This window comes from Phyllostomus discolor, chromosome 1 (genome assembly GCF_004126475.2).
Source record: "Phyllostomus discolor isolate MPI-MPIP mPhyDis1 chromosome 1, mPhyDis1.pri.v3, whole genome shotgun sequence".
Taxonomy (NCBI): domain Eukaryota; kingdom Metazoa; phylum Chordata; class Mammalia; order Chiroptera; family Phyllostomidae; genus Phyllostomus; species Phyllostomus discolor.
In genome coordinates, this window is record NC_040903.2 from 190,714,612 (window position 1) to 190,739,545 (window position 24,934).

The window sequence follows — 24,934 nt, forward strand, 5'->3', positions numbered from 1 at the left end:
CCCTCTCTCTCAAAACAAATAAATACATTTCTAAATATACTTTATATATTTATATATATTACATATATACACATACATATATACACACACAGAGATTATACATGATATGTATGTATGCACACACACACACACATACACATTTTGCTTTTCCTTCAAGATTATAATCTTCTTGGAACCAAAACCATCACTTCGTATTCCACAGATACCCTGAATATTACTGAAGTGAGTTTCTTTCCATTGCTTATTCTTTTAATCTTTGTATTTTGCTCATTGTATATGTCTCAATTAAAAACCTGTTACTTATTTCTTTTCCCTAGCAAGTGACCATTCTTCCGTTTTACTTGCTAGGCATTTAATGTCTGGAACATCATGTGCACAGAAAATTACTTTAAAGCCAAGCAAGCCCTCAGAGATGAATTATATATGAGTATCTTGAAGTGGAAATTTATTACAGTTCTTTACCTTGAGTTTTAGTTTTACTAGCAAAAAAATGCATAACTATAAATCTGACCTAAGAGCTGATAAGTTTTTTTTTCTATTTTTTGTATTTATTATAGGTAATGAAAAGATAAAAATAAAGGTGAATGTTTATATTACAGGGATGCAGTTGATAATAGCCCCCTTTTCCTTCCCAATAAGAACAGCTGGACATGGCGGAAATGCTGCAGGTTTATTTTTGCAGTTGTAGCAGTTAGTTACCATTATTCTTTCCTAAGATAGTAAAAGAAGAGAGTAGACATGAGACAGTAATATTGAATAATTTTCTCATAGAGGAAGACTAGTGAAAGTGTAAGATTTTTGACTGAGGAAGAAAATCTATTGCTATTAATAAAAGTATATCTGCTATCAATAGATACTTAAATACATGCTTTTTAAAATAGTGTGTTTTAAAAAGATTTTATTTATTTACTTTTAGAGAGAGGGGATGGGAGGGAGAAGGAGAGTGAGAAAAACATTGATGTGAGAGAGAAACATGAATTGGTTGCCTCTCATAGAGGCCCTGACAGGGCTGAACCTGCAACCCCAGCATGTGCCCTGCCTGGGAATTGAACTTGCTACCTTCTGCTTTGTGGGACAGCACTCAACCAACTGAACCACACCTGTCAGGGCTAAAATAATGTTTTCAAAAGAATGTTAATAACTGTCAATTATTTCTTACGGTTTTAACTGTAGAAATTTGTTTTTTGTTTTCCACATTAAATTTTCTCCTTTTTGTTTGTATGCTATTCCCTTTTATTGCCTTTTCTCTCCCTTTACCACTTTGGAGAAGTTTAGCTTGGAATCAGTTTTTCTAGGTTTTGATTAGATAGTTGTACCAGTCATGATTCAGTCAGGAAAACAGAAACCACTCCATCTTTTTCAAGTAGGGAGGCATTTACTGCAGGGAATTAGCAGCTTACAAAATTTGTCAAAATGCTAGAGGAATGAAGGTCAATAAGACCTGTGCTAGACCTTAGTTTTACTGCTACCATTGAGGGAGTCAGGAAGTTGAAGCAATTTCAAGAATTGTGAACTGATGATTATGGCTGCCTCCAGTTCCAAATGGGTAATTTGTAGGAAAATACCTAGAGGAAAAATGACACTGAGTTAGCAACAGAAAATCTGTCACCATGGTAAAATATAGACGGAGGATATGGTTAATTTAATTGAGAAGTAAGCTCTATAAATTTCTTTAATGAGATAGGATAGTATTTTTTAATACTTACTATTTATTATCAGCCAGTTACATCCTGTTTTAAGGTGGGAAAAATGTTACGAGATCTTTTGGTTTTAGCAGTTTTTTGACATGAAAATCTGAAACCCATGTTTTTATGTGAAATGTCCCCTAATTTTTTAAACATTATGAATAATTCTGCCACCAACATTCATGTACAAATTTTTCTATGAACAAATGTTATGTTTATCTGTTAAGAGATTGCTAAATTGCTGTACCATCTTACATTTCCATCACCATATGAGAATTTCAGTAGCTCTGCATGTCACACTTAGTATTGGCAGTATTTTTTATTTTGGTCATTCTGATAGATATATAGTAGTATCTCATAATGCTTTTAACTTCACTTCCTTAATTGCTAATGTTGAACATTTTTTTTATATTTGCTCTTTGTATATCATCTTTGGTTAACTATTTATGTAAATCTTTCGCCCAATTTAATTGGGTTGTTTGCTTTCTTAGTGTTAATTTTAGAGACTTTTATATATTCTTTGTGAAGATGTACACAATCTTGAAGGTGTATCCCTTTTTTGGGTACATGGTTGTCAATATTTTTTCCCAGCTTGTAGGTTTTTTCATTTTCTTAACAGTGTCTCTCACAGAGTAAAACTTCTTGATTTTGATTAACTCTGCATAATTCTAGGTCACCAATATTTTTTCCTGTATTGTCTTAACAAAATTTTATAATTTTACATTGAGATCTAAGATCAGTATAAATTATACATTAAGTATGAGGTTTAGATCAAAGTTTGTTTGTTTGCATATGGATGGCCACTGTTCTAACACCATTTGTTTGTGGTTAAGTAAAAAAGAAATTTTGTAGGCTGCCAGGAAAAAAATACCGTACTTTCGGACTATAAGACACACCCCCCCCCCCAATTTGGGAGAAATAATGGTTGTTAATGCTGCTGTTGCATTCTGTTTACATTTATATTGGTGAAATATTATGTTATTAATATTTTACCACATTTTTTGCTTAAATTTTTTTCCCTATTTTCCTTCTCTAAAACCTAGGTGCATCGTATGGTTCAAAAATACAGTAAGTGATGGAAAAGATATTTCTTAACTTATGTATTTACATTATGGGACTTCCTATAAGGCTTTATCAGTCCTATTGTGTAGCAAGTTCATTTGCTATAATGTATTGATGTTGTTTGAAAGTTGTCTAATTTTAATGAAGAGCATAATTGTTTACCAATGCTTACTACAGTAAATTCTAACTACACTATTCTTTTTCCATGTCATTGGATTAAGAATATAAAACCTATATCCAAGTGATTAGAGTTTATCTTTTAGCAAGTATGAGATTAAGGTCAATCAAAATAGAATTTATAAGCAAATGTTTTAATACTTTAAATGTGTGAACAATGTGGTTATTGTGGACATTATGTACACAGTTTTGTTCTAACACAGATTTGCTTTAAAATCTCTCTAAGATCATTCAAAAATTAATAAACCAACAAATATGTATTAAGCGCTTATTTCTAGGAATTGTATGAGGTTCTGTGGAAGCTATAAAAAGATTATAGTTTTATTCCTCAGAAATTCTATACTCAAGTTGATATATAGTAAAATCTAGAGCTACAAACTCAAATGCTTTCAGCTGCCGGATAGGTATTATAAACATGCTAACTGTCTTGGTATAAAATAATAGGGAGAATTACTGCTTCTGTTAACTCAGTTAATACCTTGATTAAGGGCATTTACATAAATAAACATACATACATACAGTTATCCAGATTTTAAAATAGACAAGGGGAAGTTAAGAATAGTATGGGAAAAGAAGAAGCAAAAGACCTTTATGTATGACCCATGGACATGAATTAAGATGGGGGAATGCAGGTGGGAGGGAGATATAGGGCAGGGGGGAATAAAGGGAAGAAAAAATGGGACAACTATAATAGCATAATCAATAAAATATATTTAAAAAAGAGATTGAATTTAGCATAGCCCTAAGTTTGCAACCCAACCTTTGCCATTGGGGATCAATCTTCAGATACCTGGAAGGAGTCAGAACTTGAAAGGAGTGCCTTCACAAACAGATATGTGCTGGTGGACACACATAGAGCTTTCTCTGGTGAAGAGCAGATTTTTCAAATTTCTTATTAGGTTTATTTCTAGGTAATGTGTTCCAGTGTACATGCATGTGTATTTCCTGTGGTGATCATAGTTCTTTTAATTCTCTCTTACATTTTATAATTGGTCATTGATATTTTGAGTTTCGCTTATTAATCTCATGTCCTCCCAACATATTGAACTATTTTTTGTACTACTAAGACTTTTGATATGAATTTAATTAAAACTGAAGGTACTGTGGTTTCCTGACTTGTACCTATTTTAGTGAGAACACTTCTAATTTTTCACCATTTAATACAATGTTACTTTTGATTTCTTATGTTTCCTTTTAATCAGGTTGAGGAAATATCCTTCTATTTCTAATTTTCTTTACCCTTAGTTTTTGTTTATTTAAATCAGCAGTAGATATAGACTGTTATCAAGACTTTTCCAATATCTATTGGGATGCTCTTGTCATTTCCACTTACTTGAACCCTGCTCCAGTGATAAATCTTACTTGGACATGATATGCTATTGACTTAATACACTGCTAGAATCTGTTTAGGATTTTTGCATATGCATTTTAAAAACTATGGGGGTAGAAATGGGAGGGAGGTGGGAAGGATGGGGAGGGTGGGCTGGGATGGGAGTAAAAGAAAACTGTACTTGAACAACAATTAAAATAAAATTTTAAAAAAGTGGAAAAAAGTTTATAACCTAGTTTTGATACTTAGTTGATGCTAGCTTTATAGTATATGTTGGGAAGCTTTGTATCTTTTGCATGCATTATCTGTTGATTTGCTGTTTTATAAGACTCACCTATAAAAACCATCTTGCTTCTGCTCATGTCTTTTTAAAAGTGGATGTTACCTGCCTTTTCTTTGTTTCTGGCCTTTAATAAAAACTTTTAAACTACATACTGTATCAGTTTTTATTATTATATTTTCATAGGAAACCTTCATTTCCTTTAGCTATTTCAAATGTGGGGCCATAATTTACATATGAAATTGTTGAATAACTTCATTGTTTGTCTTTTTATTATTATCTCATTTTCTCATGTTACTAAATTACTTCAATTTTTTATTTTTGAATATATTACCTAGAAACACCATAATTCATATAACTAATCACATATTTTTTAGACATTAGGTTGTTTCCAACTCATTAGTAAATCCAAATTTTTATAATAGTTAGAGATAAAACTCAGCAGATGACTTCTAAGTCAGTGATCTTCCCACTATACTGCAGTATTTTATGCCATCTGTTTTGTATAAATTTATAAGAAAATACATATAATTGGAAGTCATTTTTGTATTCAGAAATTCATATAACAGACTATCAAAATGTAGAAAATAAACTATAGCTAATTAGCAAAATAAAATTTCATGCAAAACCTAGAGTTAGAGTTTTAGTAGCTAATCATTTAAAATTAAAAATTAGGTAATTTTTTACTCATTTTAAGATCATCATGTCTTAGTCCACATTTATCATAATTATAAAATTATCAGGTACTGTCTACCTTTTCTTACATTAAATAATGATTATAATGCTTCTATTGCATTTATGTTTTATAAGCGTTAACATAAAAAATATCTAAGAGTTTATTTGAGCCAAACTGATGACATATACTGGGGAACAAGATTGCAAATGCCTCTGGGAATAACAGTTTGAGGTTTCTCTTCTAAGATTCAGGAAGGAATTTAAGGAGGATTACGTGAATGTGGGAGAAAGCAAGATGGGGATTGGATTACAGGGTAGTTAAGAATATGTTCTTTCTCAAGGGTATTCCATCCACTTTAAATGAAGGGTCTGAAAAGAGGCATTTCAAAGGTATGTTAACCTGGATGCACTGAAACAATGGACAGAGCTTGCTTAAGGCGAAGATAGGCCTTTGACTAAAAAAGTTCTGTGCCTAGGCATAACTACTCACCATGACCTGCCAGTTAGGAATTTATGACTTATTACAGTACCCCCTTTTGTCCACCTAAGGTATATTCATATGTATTATTTAACTTGCTTCTGGCAACAAAAGTATGAGGTAGACAGGTTGGTCACAATTGTGCTTATTTTATTGAAAATAAAATCTGGCTCTCAGGGAGATTACAAGGTTTACTAAAGGCTTATAACTCCTTATTAGTAATAGAGCTGTTATCAAGCGAAGTTTTTTTTTTTTTTTAATTTTGTGCCTGATGTTTTGTAAAAACACCTGAAATACCACATTCCAAACTTTTTTCAAACTATTAAGTGCAGAACATTTACTCTTCATTTTTTAAAAACCAAGTCCTGTTTTTCCTTACTTGAATGTCCCCTGCTTCTGTCTAGTTTATTCTTCTAAATCAGACCTTTATTATTGCATAAATGAATAATTACAGTTATCCCTTTTTTAAATTTTATTTTTAATCACAGTTTACATTGAGTACTATTTTGTATTAGTTTCAGATGTATAGCATAGTGGCAAGACAGTCATATACTTTACATAATGATTCCCCCAGTATTCGAAGTACCCATCCCACATCATTCATAGTTATTACAATATTATTGACCATACGTTCCATGCTGTACTTCACATTCCCTGTGATTGTTTTGGAACTACCAATTAGTACTTCTTTATTCCTTCACCTTTTTCACCTGGCCCCCCACCCCTTCCCCTCTGGCAACTACCAGTTTGTTCTCTATACCTGTGAGTTTGTTTCTATTTTGTTTGTTCATTCATTTTGTTCTTAGATTCCACATATAAGTGAAATTATATACTTATTTAGAAAGATAAAGAAGTCCTTCTCTGTCTGACTTAATTTCACTTAACAAAATACCCTCTAGGTCTATCCATGCTGTCACAAATGTTAAGATTTTGTTCTTTTTAATGGCCTAGTAATATTCCATTGTATACAGATACCACAATTTTTATTCACTTGTCTATTTATGTCCACTTTGGTTGCTTCCATAAGTTGGGTCTTGTAAATAATGCTGCAATGAATATTGGGGAGCATATTTTTTTAATTAGTGTTTTGGGTTTCCTTAGATATATACCAGGAAATAGTATTGCTGGGTCCTAAGGCAGATCCAGAGAAAACTCCATATACTGTTTTCAATAGTGCCTGCACCAATTTACAATCTCACCAACAGTGCAAGAGGATTCCCCTTTCTTCACATCCTCACCAACATTTGTCATTTGTTGATTTATTGATAATAGTCATTCTGATAGGTATGATGTGATATCTCATTGTGGTTTAAATTCACATTTCTTTGAAGATTAATGATGTTGAGCATCTTTTCATGTCTATTGGCCATCTATATGTCCCCTGGAGAAGTGTCTATTCAGGGACTCTGCCCATTTTTTAATTGGATTGCTTGTTTTTTTGGTGTTGAGTTGTATGAGCTTCGTATATATTTTGGGTATTAATCCCTTATTCAGTGTATCATTGGCAAGTATATTCTCCCATTCAGTGGGTTGTATCTTTTGTTGATGGTTTCCTTTGCTATGCAAAACTTTAGTTTGATGTAGTCCCATTTGTTTGTTTTTTCTCTTGTTTCTCTTGTCCTACCTAGGAGACATGTCAGAAAAAATTTTGCTAAGAGAAATGTCAGAGGTTTTACTGCCTGTGTTTTCTTCTAGTACAATTATCCCTTTCTGATGTTTCTGTCAGCTGCTCTCATGCTCCAATACTGCTTTCAAAATAATCTTCCTGTGATTGTTAATTTTATCTGTCAACTTGACTCGTCTATGGGATGCCCAGATAGCTGTTAAAACATTACTTCTGGATGTGTCTGTGAGGGTATTTCTGTAAAGCATTTGCATTTGATTCAGTGGAATGAATGGAGAGCTGTCCCTGACTATTGTGGGAAGGCATCATCCAATCCACTGGGTACTTAAATGAAACAAATATGTCTAGGAAGGAGGAATTCTGTTTCTCTTCTTGAGCTGGGACATCCATCTTCTCCTGCCCTTGAACATTGAAGCTCCTGGTTTAGGGCCTTGGGACTCTGCACTTACACCAGTGGTTCCCTGGTTCTCGGCCTACAGACTTAGACTGAATTATATCACCTCCTTTCTTTGGTGCTCCAGCTTATAAATAGCTGCTTGTTGGACTTTTTGGCCTCCTAACCATGTGAGCCAATTATAAATATCCTTATATATGTATATCTGTATGTATAATTATATTCACATCTATAATCCATATTTTATTGGTTCTGTTTCTCTGGAGAACCCTAATACACTTCCTAAATCTGCTTTCATGTGTTGTTTTCCTTATTAAAGAAATATAAATTGCTACTGATTGACTTCATAGTAAGAACTGTTTTTCAGCCTAATATCTAGGACCTCCTTGGTCCTGATTTGAATATCCAACTTTTGTTCTAGGTAATATGTGTAGCTCCTTACTCTCTTATATTGTGCTTCTCACATGAAGTACTTTTTTTTCTTTATCTCTACCTATTTAAATTCAATCCATGTAAGTCCCTAAATAAATTTCCTTTTCTCTTGAGTAAACATTCTAATCTATTCTGATTTCTGTATTCTGTGCTATACTAGTTTGTAGTTCTCATTGTGTGTATCATTTATTTTAAGTTTAATTATATGTCATTATACTTGATTATATTACATTTTTATAACTATATTGTCAGTTCTTGATAGGCCAGGATGATGACTTAAACTTGTTTGTATTATAAACTTTATTCTTTGTATTCTCTAAAGTATACAGTACAGTGCTTTGCATATTATAGTTCATTAAATTTATTTGAATTAAATAAACAAAACTACATATTTATTAGTAGTAGTATGTTGGAAAGACAGGTTGAAACAGAACTAGACCTTAATCTGTATCAGATCCATGATAAAGATTTTCTGAATGCTTCTAAAAAACTATTTGGGTTCTACATACTTTTTTTTATTGCAAGATTTCTCATTCTCAGCATTATTGATATTTTAAGCCAAATAATTATTGCAGGAGGCTCTCCTGTGCTTTGTAGGATGTTAAGCAGCATCTCTGGCTTCTACCCACTAGATGCTGGTAGCACCATCCAAGCTGTCACTAAAAAAATATGTTCAGACATTGTCAGATGTCCCTCAGGAGCAAAATCGCTGCCAGTTGAGAGCCACTCTAGTGATTTTAGCAAATTTTTTTCAACAGAGCCTAAGTATGTAAAGAAAGCAATTCAAATTAAAATGTTATTGAAAGTGCCTCTTATTCTTTTTTAGTGTTTTATTGAATTTCCATGCTATTACGAATGCATGTTGCTGGACTATAAAGAACACTATAGGGATATGCTCATTCAGTGCTATTTAAATTTATAACTTTAGTAGCTTATAATATCTAAAGTAAATTGTCAGAATGTTGAATTAGCTTTGGCAGGAAGCCTGGACGAACCACTTACTAGGGAACAGGGAAAACAGGAATAGAGAATGAACAAGGTACATCCTTAGTTGTTCTTCTTACTCAAGATAAAACTTCATAATATTTATTCAACAGTCATATATAAAGTGCCTTATATATACATACAAGAATAGTAAACATTGAATGGAATCCCTTTTTTTTAAAAAAAAGGTAAGAACTGTTCCTCCTTTTTAGAAATGTATAATGCATTTTGAAAATACACACACACACATTCCAGAAACAATATCAAAAACAAGACAGCATATGGGAGTACATACACATGAATTGAATAACCAATGCATATTAAACTTCTTAGAAAAATAGTTTATTTTGTCTTGGAATTGTCATTTTCTGAACAGTTTTCGTTTGAAACACCTTGCGTTAACTCTGCCCTTTCTCTAAAAAATCAGACTATCTTTGTCTTGTTACATTCCTCATTTCAGTTATTACCAGAGGTTAGAGCTCATTTTATGGATCTGAAGTTGGAATATTCTCCAGCCACACCATCCTTCTACCTGCAAATTTCCAATCAATAATATGGGGCAATGCAATACTATGAGTTCTATTAACCTCTCAGTAATTAACTTGGAAGTGAAAGTAAACTATTTTACGGTTACAAGTCATGACTAACAAACTTTTTCTGCTTGTTAGTCCTATAGTTTATTCTGTAGTGTTAGGAGCTGAGAAAGAAGAATAGGTATATTTGGGGTCAGGAAAACAGAAGAGTTTGAAAGGTGATTGCTAGTTAATGATAAAAATAAAAACAGTGAAGAAAGATCAGCTACAGCTCAGCTTACCTGATTTCTCTGCTCTCACTCCTGAAAACATTAGAAAAGCAATCAGATTTTTCTACTATATAAAAAACCTCCTTAGCTTGTTGTTTTTCTTTTTTAACTTAATTCTTATTTTTCTTCAAAGTAATGTGTTCACATGTTTTATAAAGTCAATTCATTCTAAAATACCTCATAACAGCAACAAAATCCAGCTGTTTTCCCTGCTGCTTCCAGAAACACTTTATTTTAGTTGCTTCTTCTGATATTCACATTCTTATTTCATACTATGTCCTTTGCTTTATCAGTTTTAGGCATCACATGTTTATTTCTGTACTAGTTTTCTGTAACTACCATAACAAATTATCACAAACATAATGGCCTAAAACAAAAATTTGTTAACTTGTAATTCTATAGTTCAGAAATCCCATACAGGGTCTTACTTAGGCTAAGATCAAGATTTGGACAGGGTTGCATTCCTTTTTGGAGGCTCTAGGGGAGAATCCATTTCCTTTCTTTTTCCAGCTTCCAGTGGCCACATTCTTTCCTGGGCTCGTGGCCCCTTTCCTTCATCTTCAAAGCAGACAACATCAGACAGGCCTAGTCTTCACACTTGCTATCTCTCTGATTTTCTCTTCTACTTTTAAGGACTCTTGCAGTTGTATTGGAATGCAAAGATAATCCAGAATAAACTCCTTTTATAAGATCAGCTGATTAGCAGCCTTAATTCCATCTGCAACTTTAAATCCACTTTGCCATGTAACCTAACATATTCACAGGTGTCATGTATATGAAACCATATGTTTATAAGGGGAGTATAGAATTATTTCAAATATTTTGGGATGGTCAGTAGACATTCTAGTCAATGTGTTTATCCCCTGGAGTGAAAGTGAGACAAGAGATTTGAATCTGTAGTCCCCTTAGTTAGTCACAGGTCACCAAGTTCGTCTTATAATGTGAGCATTTGATCAAACTGACGAAGAATAATTATGTATTTAAAAACACCTGTTGATACAACGCAGTCTCTAAACTTAAACTGACTACTTCTTCCTTGGCTCTATTTAAAAGCAAAAACAATAGTCTGTCCTGATTCTTAAATAAAAATGATGAGTGTTGGAGTTATAAGATGGATTAACTTTTGAAAAGAAATAGTATTGATGGTGTCTCATCATTGTGATTTTAATTAATGTCATTGTGTAATTGTGCACTTAAAAATGGTTAAAATGTAAAGGAAAATATACAGGGAACCAATAGTGATGGGAAGGAAACTGGGACTCATATCAATGGAGTAGATCAGAAGGAAGAAAGAAACATCCAGTCAGAAAAGAATGAAGAAACAAGAATTCAAAAAAATGAGCAGAAGCTTAGGAACCTCCAGGACATCTTTAAATGTTCCAACATCCGAATTATAGGGGTGCCAGAATGGAGAAGAGGAAGAGCTACAAGTGGAAGTTATTTGAACAAATAATAAAGGAGAACTCCCCCATTCTGGCAAAGGAAATAGACTTCCAGGAAGTCCAGGAAGCTCAGAGAATCCCAAAGAAGTTGGACTGAAGGAGGAACACACTAAGGCACATCACAATTACATTACCCAAGATGAAAGATAAGGAGAGAATCTTAAAAGCAACAAGACAAAAGGAGAGAGTTGCCTACTAAGGAGTGCCCAAAAGACTGTCAGCTGATTTCTCAAAAGAGACCTTATAGGCAAGAAGGGGCGAAAAGAGTATTCCAAATCATGAAAGGCAAGGACCTACATCCAAGATTCTCTATCCAGCAAAGCTTTCATTTAGAATGGAAGGACAGATCAAGTGCTTCCCAGATAAGGTCAAGTTAAAGGAGTTCATCATCACCAAGCCCTTATTATATGACATGTTAAAGGGATTTATCTAAGAAAAGAAGATAAAAAAAACCATGTATAGTAAAATGACAGCACACTCACAATTATTAACAACCATACCTAAAACAAAACCAAAAGAAACTAAGCAAACAACTAGAACAGGAACAGAACCACAGAAATTAAGATCATGTGGAGGGTTAGTAACAGGGGAGTGAAAGGAGAAGAGAGGGGGAAAAGGTAGAAAAAAGACAGGGCGAGGGTAAGAATAGTATGGGAAATGTAGAAGCTAAAGAACTTATAAGTATGACACATGGACATGAACTAAAGGGGGGGAATGTGTGTGGTAGTGGGTATGAGGGGTGGAGGAGAGTGAAGGGGGGAAAATGAGACAACTGTAATAGCATAATCAATAAAATGTATTTTTAAAAAATTTAAAACAAAAATGGCTAAAATGTAAATTTTTTTTAAAGATTTTGTTTATTTATTTTTAGAGAGGGAAGGGAGGGAGGGAGAGGGAGAGAGAGAGGGAGAGAAACATCAATGTGCGGTTGCTGGGGGTTATGGCCTGCAACCCAGGAATGTACCCTGGCTGGGAATCGAACCTGGGACACTTTGGTTCCCAGCCCGTGCTCAATCCACTGAGCTATGCCAGCCAGGGCTAAAATGTAAATTTTTAAAGTTATAGTTACCACGGTAAAATAAAAAGGAAAGCAAAAACTATAATGTGACATAATGTGACATTTATTCCTGGACTTTGTTCTATTCTCTTGCTTTATGTCTATCCTTATGCAAGTACCATATAGTCTTTTTTACTGGAGCTTTGTAGTAACTTGAAATCAGGAAGTGAGAATCCTCCAACTTTCTTCTTTCCAAGATTGACTATTCTGTTTCCCTTGAAGATCCATTTGAATTTTAGAATTTGCTTATCACTTTTTGGAACTGAGTCTTAAGCCCAGCTCTGCTGCTCTTTGTTATGAAACCTTTGAAAATTGCTCCTTTCATTTTTTCATAGTTATTATTATGGGTTATGAGAGTTAAATGAGACAGTATATGGAAAGCCTAACATAATGCTTAGCATATAGAAAATGCTTAATATATTGGGTTGGGCAAAAAATCCATTATGTTTTTCCCATAAGATAGCTCTAGTAGTGCTTAGTTGTCTTTAACTTCATTCAAAACAATTTTGTTAGATTGTATTGTTACAGCTGTCATATCAGGGTACATTTAAAAAATCAAAATTGGTGAATTTTTGTGTAACTATTTTAATATTGCACAAAATGGTATAGAAGATGGAAGAAGATATACAACATTTTCAGTATATTATACTTTATTATTTCAAGAAAGGTAAAAATACAACAGAAACGTAATAAAAGATTTGTGCAGTGTATAGAGAAGGTGCTATGACTGATCAAACGTGACAAAAGCTGTTTGCCAAGTTTCTTGGTACTATTAACATTTTGGCCAAATAATTCTTTGCTGTGGGGTTGTCTTATGCATTAGAAGATGTTTAGCAGCACCCCTGGCTTCTACCCACTAGAAGCCAATAACGGGAGATAGCTGACATACTCAAAATATCTAAATCAATAATTATTAGTGAAAATGAAAAATGTGTGTTTTATTTTAGAGAAAAAAATGTAACAGACTTTTTGGACATCCCAATACTACTATTAATAGTATTGCTACTATTATTTACTACTGTTGCTGCCAATGTAATACCATATACATACAGTATTACATATATACCATATATGTGCATATGGTATTACATATACATATAAACATGCATATTTTACTTCAGTAAACAGTAAAGTAAAATAGAACTCTGACTTAAGTGTATTCTTTCTTTTACAATGAGGACAGTGTGTTATAATGGAGAAAGAACAGGAAATTTGGAATGAGTCTGCCTGAATACAGTAACTATGGAATACTGATAGTGTGTTGAATTTATAGGTATATTAAATCAAGCTGTGTTTTATGATACCATGAAAATAGAAATGTCATTTTCAGAAATCAGTTCAAGGGTCAGAATTAATAGTTGGTAAAGTTATTATTTAGTTGTAGTCAGGGAACAGAAAAAAGGGGGGTTAAAGTAAGTTTATTCTTGATTCTTGTTATATAACGCTTATGACTTACTTGTTTTCTTTAATTACTTCTAGATTGTGGAGGACTTAAGCATCTATGTTCATCAGGGATATTGGCCTATAATTTCCTCTCTTTGTAGTGTCTATCTGGTTTTGGAATTAGGGTAATGCTGGCCTCGTTAAAAGAGCTTGGAAGACTTCCCTCCTCTTGAATTTTTCAAAATAGTTTGAGAAGGATAGGTATTAATTCTTATTTGAATGTTTGATAAAATTCTCCTGTGAAGCCATCCACTCCAGGACTTTTGTTTGCTGGGAGTTTATCTTTTTTTTTTTAATTACTACTTCAATTTCCTTAGCTGTAATCAGTCTATTCTGGTTTTCTGATTCTTCCTGATTCATCTTTTGAATATTGTATGTTTCTAGGAGTTTATTTATTTCACCCAGGTTGTTCAACTTTTTGGTGTATAGTTGTTCATAATAATTTCTTACAATCTTTTGATTTTCTGTGATGTCAGTGTTACTTCTCTTTTATTTCTGATTTTATTTATTTGTATCCTTTCTCTTTTTTTCTTGGTGGGTCTGGATAAAGATTAGTCAATCTTATTTATCTTTTCAAAGAACCAGTTCTTGGTTTCATTGATCTTTTATATTGCTTTTTAACCTCCATGTCATTTATTTCCATTCTGACCTTTATTGTTTCCTTTCTCCTACTTTCTCTGGACTCTTTTGTTCATTTTGTAATTCTTTTAGGTATAGCATTTAGATTGTTTGAGATTTTTCTTGCTTCTTTTGAGGTAGGCCTGTAATGCTATTCTGAAATTCCCTCTCAGGGCTGTTTTCACTATGTCCCATAGATTTTGGGTTGTAGTAGATGTTTAGTTGTTTCCAGGCAACTTTCAATATCTCCCTTCATCTCATCAGTAACTCATTCATTGTTTAATAACATACTATTTAGCCTCCATGTGTTTGAATGTTTTAAAATTTTTTATTGTAGTCGATTTCTATTAATAGTTTCATACCAGAGAAAATGCTTGATATGATTTCAGTCTTCTTAGATTTATTAAGACTTAATTTGTGTCTTAACATGTGCCCTTTCTTTGAGAATGTTCCCTGTGCATTTGAGAAGAATGTATATCTTTTGCTTTGGGATAACATGTTTTGTAAATATCAATTAAATCCATGTGATCCACTGTGTCATTTAAGGTCACTGTTACCTTGCTGATTTTTGTATGGAAGATTTATCCATTGATGCCAGTGGAGTGTTAAAATCCTCTACTATAAGTGGAACCTAATCAACAAAACAAGCAAGCAAGCAAAATATAACCAGAAACACTGAAATGGGGAACAAACTGATAGTAACTAGCGGGGAGAGGGATAATGGGGGAAAATAGAGGAAGGTCCATCACAGAACATGTATGGGGGACACATGGACAAAGCCAAAGGGGGTAGGTTCAAGGGTGGGAAGCAGGGATGGGTGGGGCAGGGGGTCACAGTGGGATGAAAATGGAGACAAGTATACTTGAACAGCAATGATTTAAAAAAATCCCTACTGTGACTATATTCCTATTGATCTTTCCCTTAATGTCCACCAGATGTTCTTTGTATTTTTAGGTGTTCCTATGTTGGCTGTATATATGTTTACAAAAGTTACATCCAGTTGTTATAACCTTTGTTTTAAAGTCTGTTGTATCTGATACAAGTATTACTACCCCAGCATTTTTTTGTTTCAATTTGCATGGAATATTTTTTTCTATCCCTTCACTTTCATTATTTGTGTATCCTTTGTTCTAAGGTAGGTCTCTTGTAGACCACATATGTATGGATTATGTATTCTTATCCATTTAGCTACCCTATGTTTTTTTATTGGAGCATTTAATTGATTCACATTTGAAGCTATTATTAATAGGTACTTATTTACTGCCATTTTATTCTTTATTCCTATGTTCCTTTCTTATGCATTTCTTTGTTTTTTCCTCTTCTTAAAGGAGGCCTTTTAACATTTCTTACAGTACTTGTTTAGTGCAAATGAACTCCTTTAGTTAGTTAGTCTGGAAAGCTCTTTATTTCACCTTCAATTTTAAGTGACAGCCATACTGGATAAAGTAGTCTTGGTTGTAAGTTCTTGCTTTTCTTTCTTTTTTTATTTTTCCTTTTAATTGAATATATTGGGGTGATACTAATTAACAATATATGCAGGTTCGAGGTGCACAATTTCACAACACATCATTTCTACACAGTATTGTGTGTTCATCACCCAAAGTAAAGTCTCCTTCCATAGTAGGTCCTTAATTTTTATCACTTTGACTATTTCATGCCAGTCTTCTGGCCTGAAGTGTTTGTGTTGAGAAATCATCTGATAGCCTTATGGGAGCTCCTTTGTAGGTAACTAATTGCTTCTCTCTTGCCGATTTTAAAATTCTCCCTTTGTCTTCAACCTTTAGCATTTCAATTGTGATATGTTGTGATATGGGAGTCTTTGAGTTTATCTTTATTGGGACTCTCTGTGCTTCCTGAACTTGTTTGACTTCTTCCTTCACCAGGTTAGGGAAGTTTTCAGCCATTATTTCTTGAAACAGGTTCTCTGTTCCTTGCTCATTCTCTTCTCCTTTTGGTACCCATACAATGTGGATGTCGTTAAGCTTGATGTTGTCCCTTAGGTCCCTTAGACTTTTGTAATTATTTAAAAATTTCTCTTCTTTCTGATGCTCTGCTTGGGTGCTTACTGTTATCCTCTAAATCACTGATTTGATCCTCTGCTTCATCTAACCTGCTGTTGATTCCTTCTAGTGTATTCTTCATTTCAGATATTGTATTCATTTCTGACTGATTCTTTTTTATTATTTCTATGTTCATTTTTAATGCTTACTCTCTCTTTGTTGAAGTTCTCACTGAAATCATTCATTCTTCCCCTAAGGTCCTTGAACATTCTTGTAACCATTGTCATAAACTCTGCATCTGGCTTCTTTGGTTGATTCCATTTCATTTTCTCTTTTTGTGGGGGATTTCTCTTGTTGTTACATTATGGAACTTACTTCTTTGTCTCCCCATTTTGTCTCTGTGTACTAGGTAGATATGCTGTGACTCAGAGTCTTGTTGTGTTCACTTTATGATGTAGGTGTCTTGTTGGGCCCAGTGACACATTCTTCCAGATCAGCTGAGCTTGTTACCCCAGGAATGTTTCCTGTGGGTTATGTGCACTCTTCTGTTTTAGTTGAGTCTTAAATCCTTTTGGCCTTTCATGGGTGAAGTTAACCCTTCAGGCTGACTTACTGTAAGGATAAACCTCAGTCACTGTGTATGAGTCACTGTACAGAGGCTGCCCCCAAAGATGGATTTGTTCCCAGCATCATCTGGTGCCTGCCAGAATCTCCCTTTTGGTGTGCCATTTGTGCGGCTAGCTGGGTCAAGCTCTGGTATGGTATGAGGCCATCACTAGTTGTGTTGGCTCTGGGTCCACTTTGGCTGGATTCAGATACAGGTCCATGTCAGACATTGTGTTTAACTGGCCTTGGGCTACCTATCTGGAGCTACCACCCTATTCACTGTTTGTGGCTGCATCTACTGGGCCTGGATGTGTGTGGGAGATGCTGATATGTGTACAAGGGTTGGCTTCTTCTAGATTAGAACTGGGGCAGATCTATAAAAGGTCTGAGGCTCCCCGAGGTCCACTTCCACCTGCCAGCTACTCTGCCCGCTGGCCCCCCGCCAAGGTTACCTGGTCTTCCTCCAGAGCCTTCCAAATAAAGAATGCAGAGTTGGCTTAGGCTGGCTGTGACGCACAGACCCTTCTGTTTGAGGGCTTAGTAGGGTTGGGTGACTAGGGTCAGGAGATCAGGGCTAATGGCTCCCCTACTTGGGAGCCATGCAGTCAGGCACTCAATGAGGGGAAAGTGGCCCAGAGCCTAACTACTCAGTCTCTGCCAGAGACTCCAACCCTAGCTCTTCAGGAAGAGCATGCTGCAGTTTCAGGTTGGGTGCAGCCAGCCATCCCCTCTGCTGGAGCAAGCTCAGCAGGGCAGATCTACCAGGACTGGGGAGGACATATCTAAAGAGTCTCCCATTAGGGTATGCTGGGCAAACCCGCAGGAGGGAGACAAGTACTTTTTCCTGGTCCCAGACAATAGCCTCCAAGGGAGACACACTCTGAATGACCCAGATCTGAGCAGTACCCCATTGCCTCTGCAGAACTGAGCTCAGCAGAGTGTGGCCCCTGGGACTTAGAAGGACAAATCCAATCTCCCATTGGGGGTGGTGCCAGCAAACCTGTAAAAGTGAGGTGGTCACTTCTTCCTCTTCCAAGTATAGCACAGTCAGAGCTCACAGGAGACGTAGGAATGCCCCCCACCCCCTCAGGATCTAGCCACATAACCCACTATCCACTTGAGAGACTCCCAGTTAAAAGCTTCCTCAGGGGATATACTCTGTGAAAGATCCAGCTCTGCATGGCACTCTTACCCCAACTAACAACTAAACTCAGCAGGGTGGGGCCACAGAGTGGAAGGGCAGGCCAGGTTGATTTAACAGGGTGCTTGAGGTAGGGAAGATTGGTCTCCTTTCCAAAGCTACACAGTTCAGTCGCTGCCTGAGTCCCTGCCAAGAGCTTCTCCAGAAAAAGAGCACCCCAAAGATCCCTGCCGGGTGCAGTCAGCAGTCCCCTCTGCAGTACTCAAGCACAGCAGAGTGGTGTCACCTATAGTTGTAGGACCAGGCACTGCACTCCCCACGCTTGTGCAGTAATGATTAGAGTGTTCAACCCTGGGATGGTGGGTTCTGGGTCTCTAGCAGACTCTCTTCTTTCTCAGATGGACTGCACTGATTATCATAACCAGATGCTAGTGGTTATGATAATCAGTGCAGTTGCTCTCTGTTGCTCTGTGTTGCTCTGTGTTGAGGATCCCTGCCTGGGGTAGAGATTCCAGACTCCTGGGTGGGTGGGGGAGGGCAGGAGTTTTGCAGCCAAGATATCCCTCCAGCTTTTCAGCCGCCACACGTAGGTGCAGGGGCCAGCCCTTTCTAAATCTTTGTCCTTCTTACCAGTCTTTATGTGGGTTCTGTAAATCCTTGGTTGCAGTACAGTGGTACCTCGGGACTCATTGTTAATTCATTTCAGAACTTGTGAAGAGTGCCAAAACTGCTGAGTACCTAACATGACAAGTGATAAAGCACTTTCTCTTGCGCGGCAGCATTGTGACTCATACAAGTTCTAGCAAGTGTGATGAGTCCTGAGCAAGTGCCGAGTGCTGAAACATTTTTTTTTTTTGTCAAAATGCAATGAGTACAGGGTTTAATGAGTTCTGAAGCTGACAAGTACCCAGGTATGACTGTATTTTAGTTCAGCTAGTATTCAGTTGGTTATTCAGGTTGATTGCTCTATAATTTACCTGTAAAACATTTTGGCACTGGGAACAGGTGAGTTTAGCTTCCATCTACTCTGCAGCCATCTTGGAATCCTAGGTAGTTTCTTTTTACTGAATTTTTTCCTGGTGTTTTTATCAGTTTTAACCTCCTTTCTCATTTCTTTGTTTAGTGTAGTACAGACACACTCCAACTTTCTTGTGTTTTTAGTTATTCAATCATATCATTACCCTATTTTGTCAATGTATTATTCATATGCATAATATTTATGTCATACATTCATTTTAAAACAAATAGCGATACATTAAATCATATATTTTATCTGACATTTTTTTAGCCTCTCCTGAGGGCATACTTATGTATTTTAGAGAGACGGGAAGGGAAGGAGAGAAAGACGGAGAGAAACATTGATGAGAGAGGGAAACATCATTCAGTTGCATCCTGAACAGGGACCAAACCCCTCAACCTAGGCGTGTGCCCTGACTAAGAATCAATGACCTTTCAGTTTATAAGATGACCCTAAATCAACTGAGCCACACCAGTTGGGGCTACCCGCCTTTTTTTTTAAAGTTTTATTTATTGTATTTATTGGAGTGATATTACTTTAAAAATTATATAGGTTTAAGGTGTGTAATTCTGTAATATGCCATCTGTATATTACATTATGTGTTCACCATCCCATCAAGTCTTCTTCCATCACCATTTATCCCCCCTCTACCACCTTCTTGTGTTACTCCCCATCCCCACTTACCTACCTTAACAGTTGAAACCATTATCATTGATTTGAAGTTGATGTAGGAATACTAATCTGGAAGTTTACCTTCCCCAGGTTGGGATTCCAGGAAAGGCAATATTTGAGGTAGTGTTACTCAGCATTTATCAAAAGAAAAATAAGTTGTTTGTTGAGTAAAATTGAAGTTCATCACAGCAAATTTCTTTTTATTTTTCTTCTGTAAATCAAACATTAATATCATGGCATTCTTGAATCATTATTGTACTAATGAATTGAAATACTTCTGTAATCTATGCCATTTATGTAATAGGCATTATGGACTGCTTATATTATAGCCAGTCTACTTTACAATGATGGGTGCTTTAAATTTTTATTTTGAAATAATTTCAAACTTTCAGCCTCTAGTGTACTATATTACAGATATTTGTGTATTCATCTGCTTCCCTACAAAACTTTGATTTCTCAGCTTTCTCATTCTCTCGATTGTATCCGTTACATAATATGAACCCTGTGAGTAAAACAATGCACTCATTATTTGCAAGGCTGTAAATTGAAGTCCTTAAGTTTTCAGTAGTGTTTTTGCTCTAATGTGTTTACTAATACACCAACAATCTCACCTCCTAATTGTATAGGTTTAATAACTGACAATGAAAATGATTTTTTAAATGGCTATTTTAAACCTCCTACAGAGTTATATAATTTGTCATTTTAGTAACATCTAGTGCTGCTCTAGTTATTTTACTATGGTCTTATTTAGTATGTCAGTAATAGTATGTCAGTATGTCAGTAAGGTATTATATGATATGAATTAAGTTAAATTTCATTAGTGTTTTTTATCATTCAGTCATGACACTTTAAGTATGTGAAATCTCAAAAAAAATCTGAACACTAGTTCCATTAGCAAGAATAAATGGTAACATTAAAGAGTTTAAATGTAGAGTTTTCAATAAAGATAATTTGGTTAGATTGTTATTTTCTAATGGAAACAAGAGTGTCATTTATTAATTTATATGAGACAGGATATATCCTAAAGTATCTGTAATATATAAGTTCCTTACTTATGATACTCCTTTTTTGACATCTAGTACTTATAAAGTCAAATAAATAATCAGAAAGTTCCTTTTTAAGCACTGAATTAGAGCAGTGTTAAGTCGGTATCTAGGAATTTTAAGAACCTAGAGCACCGGTCTGAGAGAGATATGATAGTAGCCACAAATGCAAGTCTTATATGTAATTAAAAAATTTTAGTAGCACATTTTAAAAATGAAAAAGAAGTCAACGAAGTTAATTTTAATACAGTATAGCTTATTTAACTCAATATATCCACAATGTTATTTTAACATGTAGTCACTATTTTAAAATTAACCTTTTTTATACTAAGTATTTAAAGTCTGGTATGTATTTGACAATTTATATGTTAATTAGCACCTTTACTTACTAAATCCTTCAGTTACTTAAGAAAATTACTGAATATTTCTGTGTCTCAATTTCCTCATTTTTTACAATGGAGACAGTTATAACAGTTAAATTAGATAATATATAACATGCCTAGGAAATGGTAGGTATTACATAAACCTTAGTTGCTTTCCAAAAATATTTCAAACACATGAACGTGACATGTCATGACATTACTGCCTCAAGGCAAAGATCATATGTTAAACATTAAATTTGTAACCCTGAAACATCATCTCTTTTTATTGCACAGTGCTGAGTACACAGATCTCTCTGAATCCTTGTTTAAGTTGTTTTTAAAGGAAGCAAAATTAGTATTGTTTTATCAGTTGTGACAAATATACCACACTAATGCAGAATTTTAAAAGAGAAAACTGGTGGGGGATCTGTGAAATAAATTTCTTTACTTATTGCTTAATTTATCTGTAAACCTAAAACTATGTAAAAAATAAAGTCTGTTATAAAAAACAAAACAACCAAAAAAAACAAACACCATATCTGCTGTTTCATTTTGATATATCTTAGTGACAGAATCCATCTGTAAAAGTGGCCATTTCAGATTCATTGAAACCATCAATTATAAAAGTTTAGTTTTGGTTAAAAATCTAACTTAATGTTTTTCCTCATTCGCTATCTGCTTCCTTTTAACTACAATATGGAAAAAGTAATCACAAAGTGGTTTTTTTCCTCCACAATTATTGAGGTGGACACTAGGGATTATTGGTGGCACTGTAATGCTACTGGCAGAAATAGTCCTATTTTTTTATACACTATTGCCAGTTTTGAGAATATTTTCTTCTGATTTCAGGTTGGGTGGGACGATATCAGCATACAAGATAGTACCAGATGAAATAGAAGAAATCAAGGTATAGTATGGCATTTTTCACCTCTACAAAGATTTAGAATCTTGGTGGGAAGTGGGAGAATAATATCTTATTCTTTATGCTATTGAATATTTAGGTATGTTAGTATAGCATTTAATTCCCAGTTATCTTATTTGAATTTTACACACACACACGCACACATGCACACACAGGGTCCAGCAAAAGTAGCACCTGCTTGAGTGTGGTTGGTATGGTAATAATAAGGGTGTAGTAATTTATAGTTTTAATTTGAACACTTCACCTAATATGTCATATGGTAAGCTTGAGTGTGATGTTATGTTACAGAATTGTTTGCTTATGATTTTATAAGATTTTGTAGTAAAAATGGGCATTATTTATGCCAAGCTCTATGTTGTGTGTGTGTGTGTGTGTGTGTGTGTGTGTGTATCAGATAACCACCATCAGATTTCATCTATCATTATCAATGCATTTCTAAGAAAAATGTTAAGACAATCAAAAAGAAACCCTTTCCTGTGAAATTCATTGAAAATATACTTAGAAAAACACTGCATGTAAGCATTAGCATGCACAATGTATTATCTTATATCTTGTTTTAATTTCTTTTCCCTATGAGCTTGCAGCAGTTACAAATAATATCAGTCTCCTAGTAAATATCTTCTAGTTCCTTTGAAAACAGTATGTCAATTTAAAATTTACAGTACAGTACAAAAATGTACAATACAGAATAAAATTTAAAACTGACCTTTTGAAAATTAAAGCATTACTACAATCTTCTGTCTGTCTCTAACATTTTACTAAATCCTATGGACTGTTGGTCTTCTAACATAACATGTGGCCCTTGTTTAAAAGTAATTTAGCCAAAATACATAGATGCATATGACAAGGTCTGTCCAGAAAAAGTCCAGCCATTATTAAGGAGAATGGTTTAGCCAAAATACGTAGATGCATATGACAAGGTCTGTCCTTAGCCAAGGAGAAAGTAATTTAGCCAAAATACATAGATGCATATGACAAGGTCTGTCCAGAAAAGTCCATCCATGTAAGGAGAATGGTTTGTGCGACTTCAAAGTAACCTGGCAGCCAAGGAGAGTGGACTAGAATGCTCATGCATGAACATTGACAACTTCAATGTACTAGTCAGTGAGGGCAGTGGATGCCATTGAGTGGCATGTGTACTCTATCACTGTCACATTCAAAATGAGCAAATAGAGCAATGAATCTGCATCAAATTTTGCATTAAGCCTGAACATTCCTTCACAGGAACTATTGGATTATTCAGAAGGCCACAGCTATAAGCAGTTGGTGATTGGCAGCTTCATCATGCCAACATGCCCACTCATACAACACGTCTCCTGCAGAATTTTTTTGGCAAAACATCAAATCACCCAGCTGACTCAGCCCCTCTACAGCCCAGATTTGGCACCCTGAAACTTCTGGCTTTTTCCAAAACTAAAATCACCTTTGAAAGGGAAGAGATTTCAGACCATCAATGAGATTCAGGGAAATACAGCAGGGCAGCTGATGGTGATTGAGAGAACTGTATGACATCCCACATTGCCTACTTAGAAGGGGAGTGAGACATCCTTGTCCTATATACAGTGTTTCTTGTATCTTGTATCTTCTTCAATAAATGTTTCTATTTTTCATGTTATGTGGCTGAGTACTTACTAGACAGACCTCAGTATATGCATAGCCCAATGGCACAGACAATGTGGTAAAGGCCAGGGGCAGGGCCTTGGTGGCAGAGGGCAAAGAGAGGGAAAATGGGGAACATCGTAAAAGTGCCTATAATTAAAAAAATTACAACCTAACAATAACTGAACTTACTACCTTTTTGATAAATAGAATTTGAATAATTTGGATAACAATAGTCAAGGATAAACAATACTGAATTAAGTTCTTTAAAATAACATGTAAAGCTCAACAAATCATTAAGGTTGATTTGGTTATCTTTTCAAAACCAAGTTCAATAAGTTCAGTCTTAATAAATAATTCCTTAATTTGTTTATTTAATTTTTAAATTAGTTGAGCTCATTGTTCTTTATTATATACTATTAGTTTCAATATGTCAGGTGTTATGTGTAGTCATCAGAAATTAATGCCATGAATATATTCTAGTATTTAAAAGAAAGGAGTGTCAAGACACTTATTTAAACTTGATATAAATTCACAAAATAATTGGCTGGGAGGAACCTTTGATCTAATTCAAATCTCTCATTTTTTCAAAAGAGAAAATGGGAATTAATAAAGGTGAATTTCTTAAAATTAATTGTTTGAGATCTGTTACCTCCAGAAATATAATCAAGGGTTTAAAGGGTCAGAATAATGTGAGCTTACTTCTTGAAATATATATTATGTGTTAGAAAAACTTAAACTGTAGAAACTTTGAATAATCAGTAAATATATATATATAATTAAGCAGTATTAATATAGAGGATGTAGAGTTGAAATCCATCTCTCTAAAAGGTGCTCTGTCTTATTTACAATAATGTTAAGTGGTTAAGGTAAACGAAATGTTCTTGAAAGACATAGGAAGAGCACTTGGCCATTTGGAAAAGATAATCAGCAGTCTTTCCAAGAACTCAGGAAATTGGAGTTTTATACAGTTCTATATTCTGTGAAAGCATATAAAAATTAGATAATATGGCAACAGATCACAGGGTGTAAAATATACTGTTGAGCTATAGGGCTGACATTGAGTGTTTATGCCATGTTAAGAAATT

The 24,934-nt window shown here is 34.7% G+C and overlaps 1 protein-coding gene across 6 annotated transcripts in view; it reads left to right on the forward strand.

The window, feature by feature from the left end:
* Positions 1 to 24,934, forward strand: part of GPHN (gephyrin) — a 456,579-nt gene that overhangs the window by 137,700 nt on the left and 293,945 nt on the right. For all 6 annotated transcript variants that reach the window (XM_036011094.1, XM_036011095.1, XM_036011096.1 and 3 more), the window contains exon 3: positions 22,175 to 22,232. In XM_036011094.1, the coding sequence (XP_035866987.1) occupies positions 22,175 to 22,232 (58 nt within the window). The remainder of the gene's footprint in view (positions 1 to 22,174; positions 22,233 to 24,934) is intronic.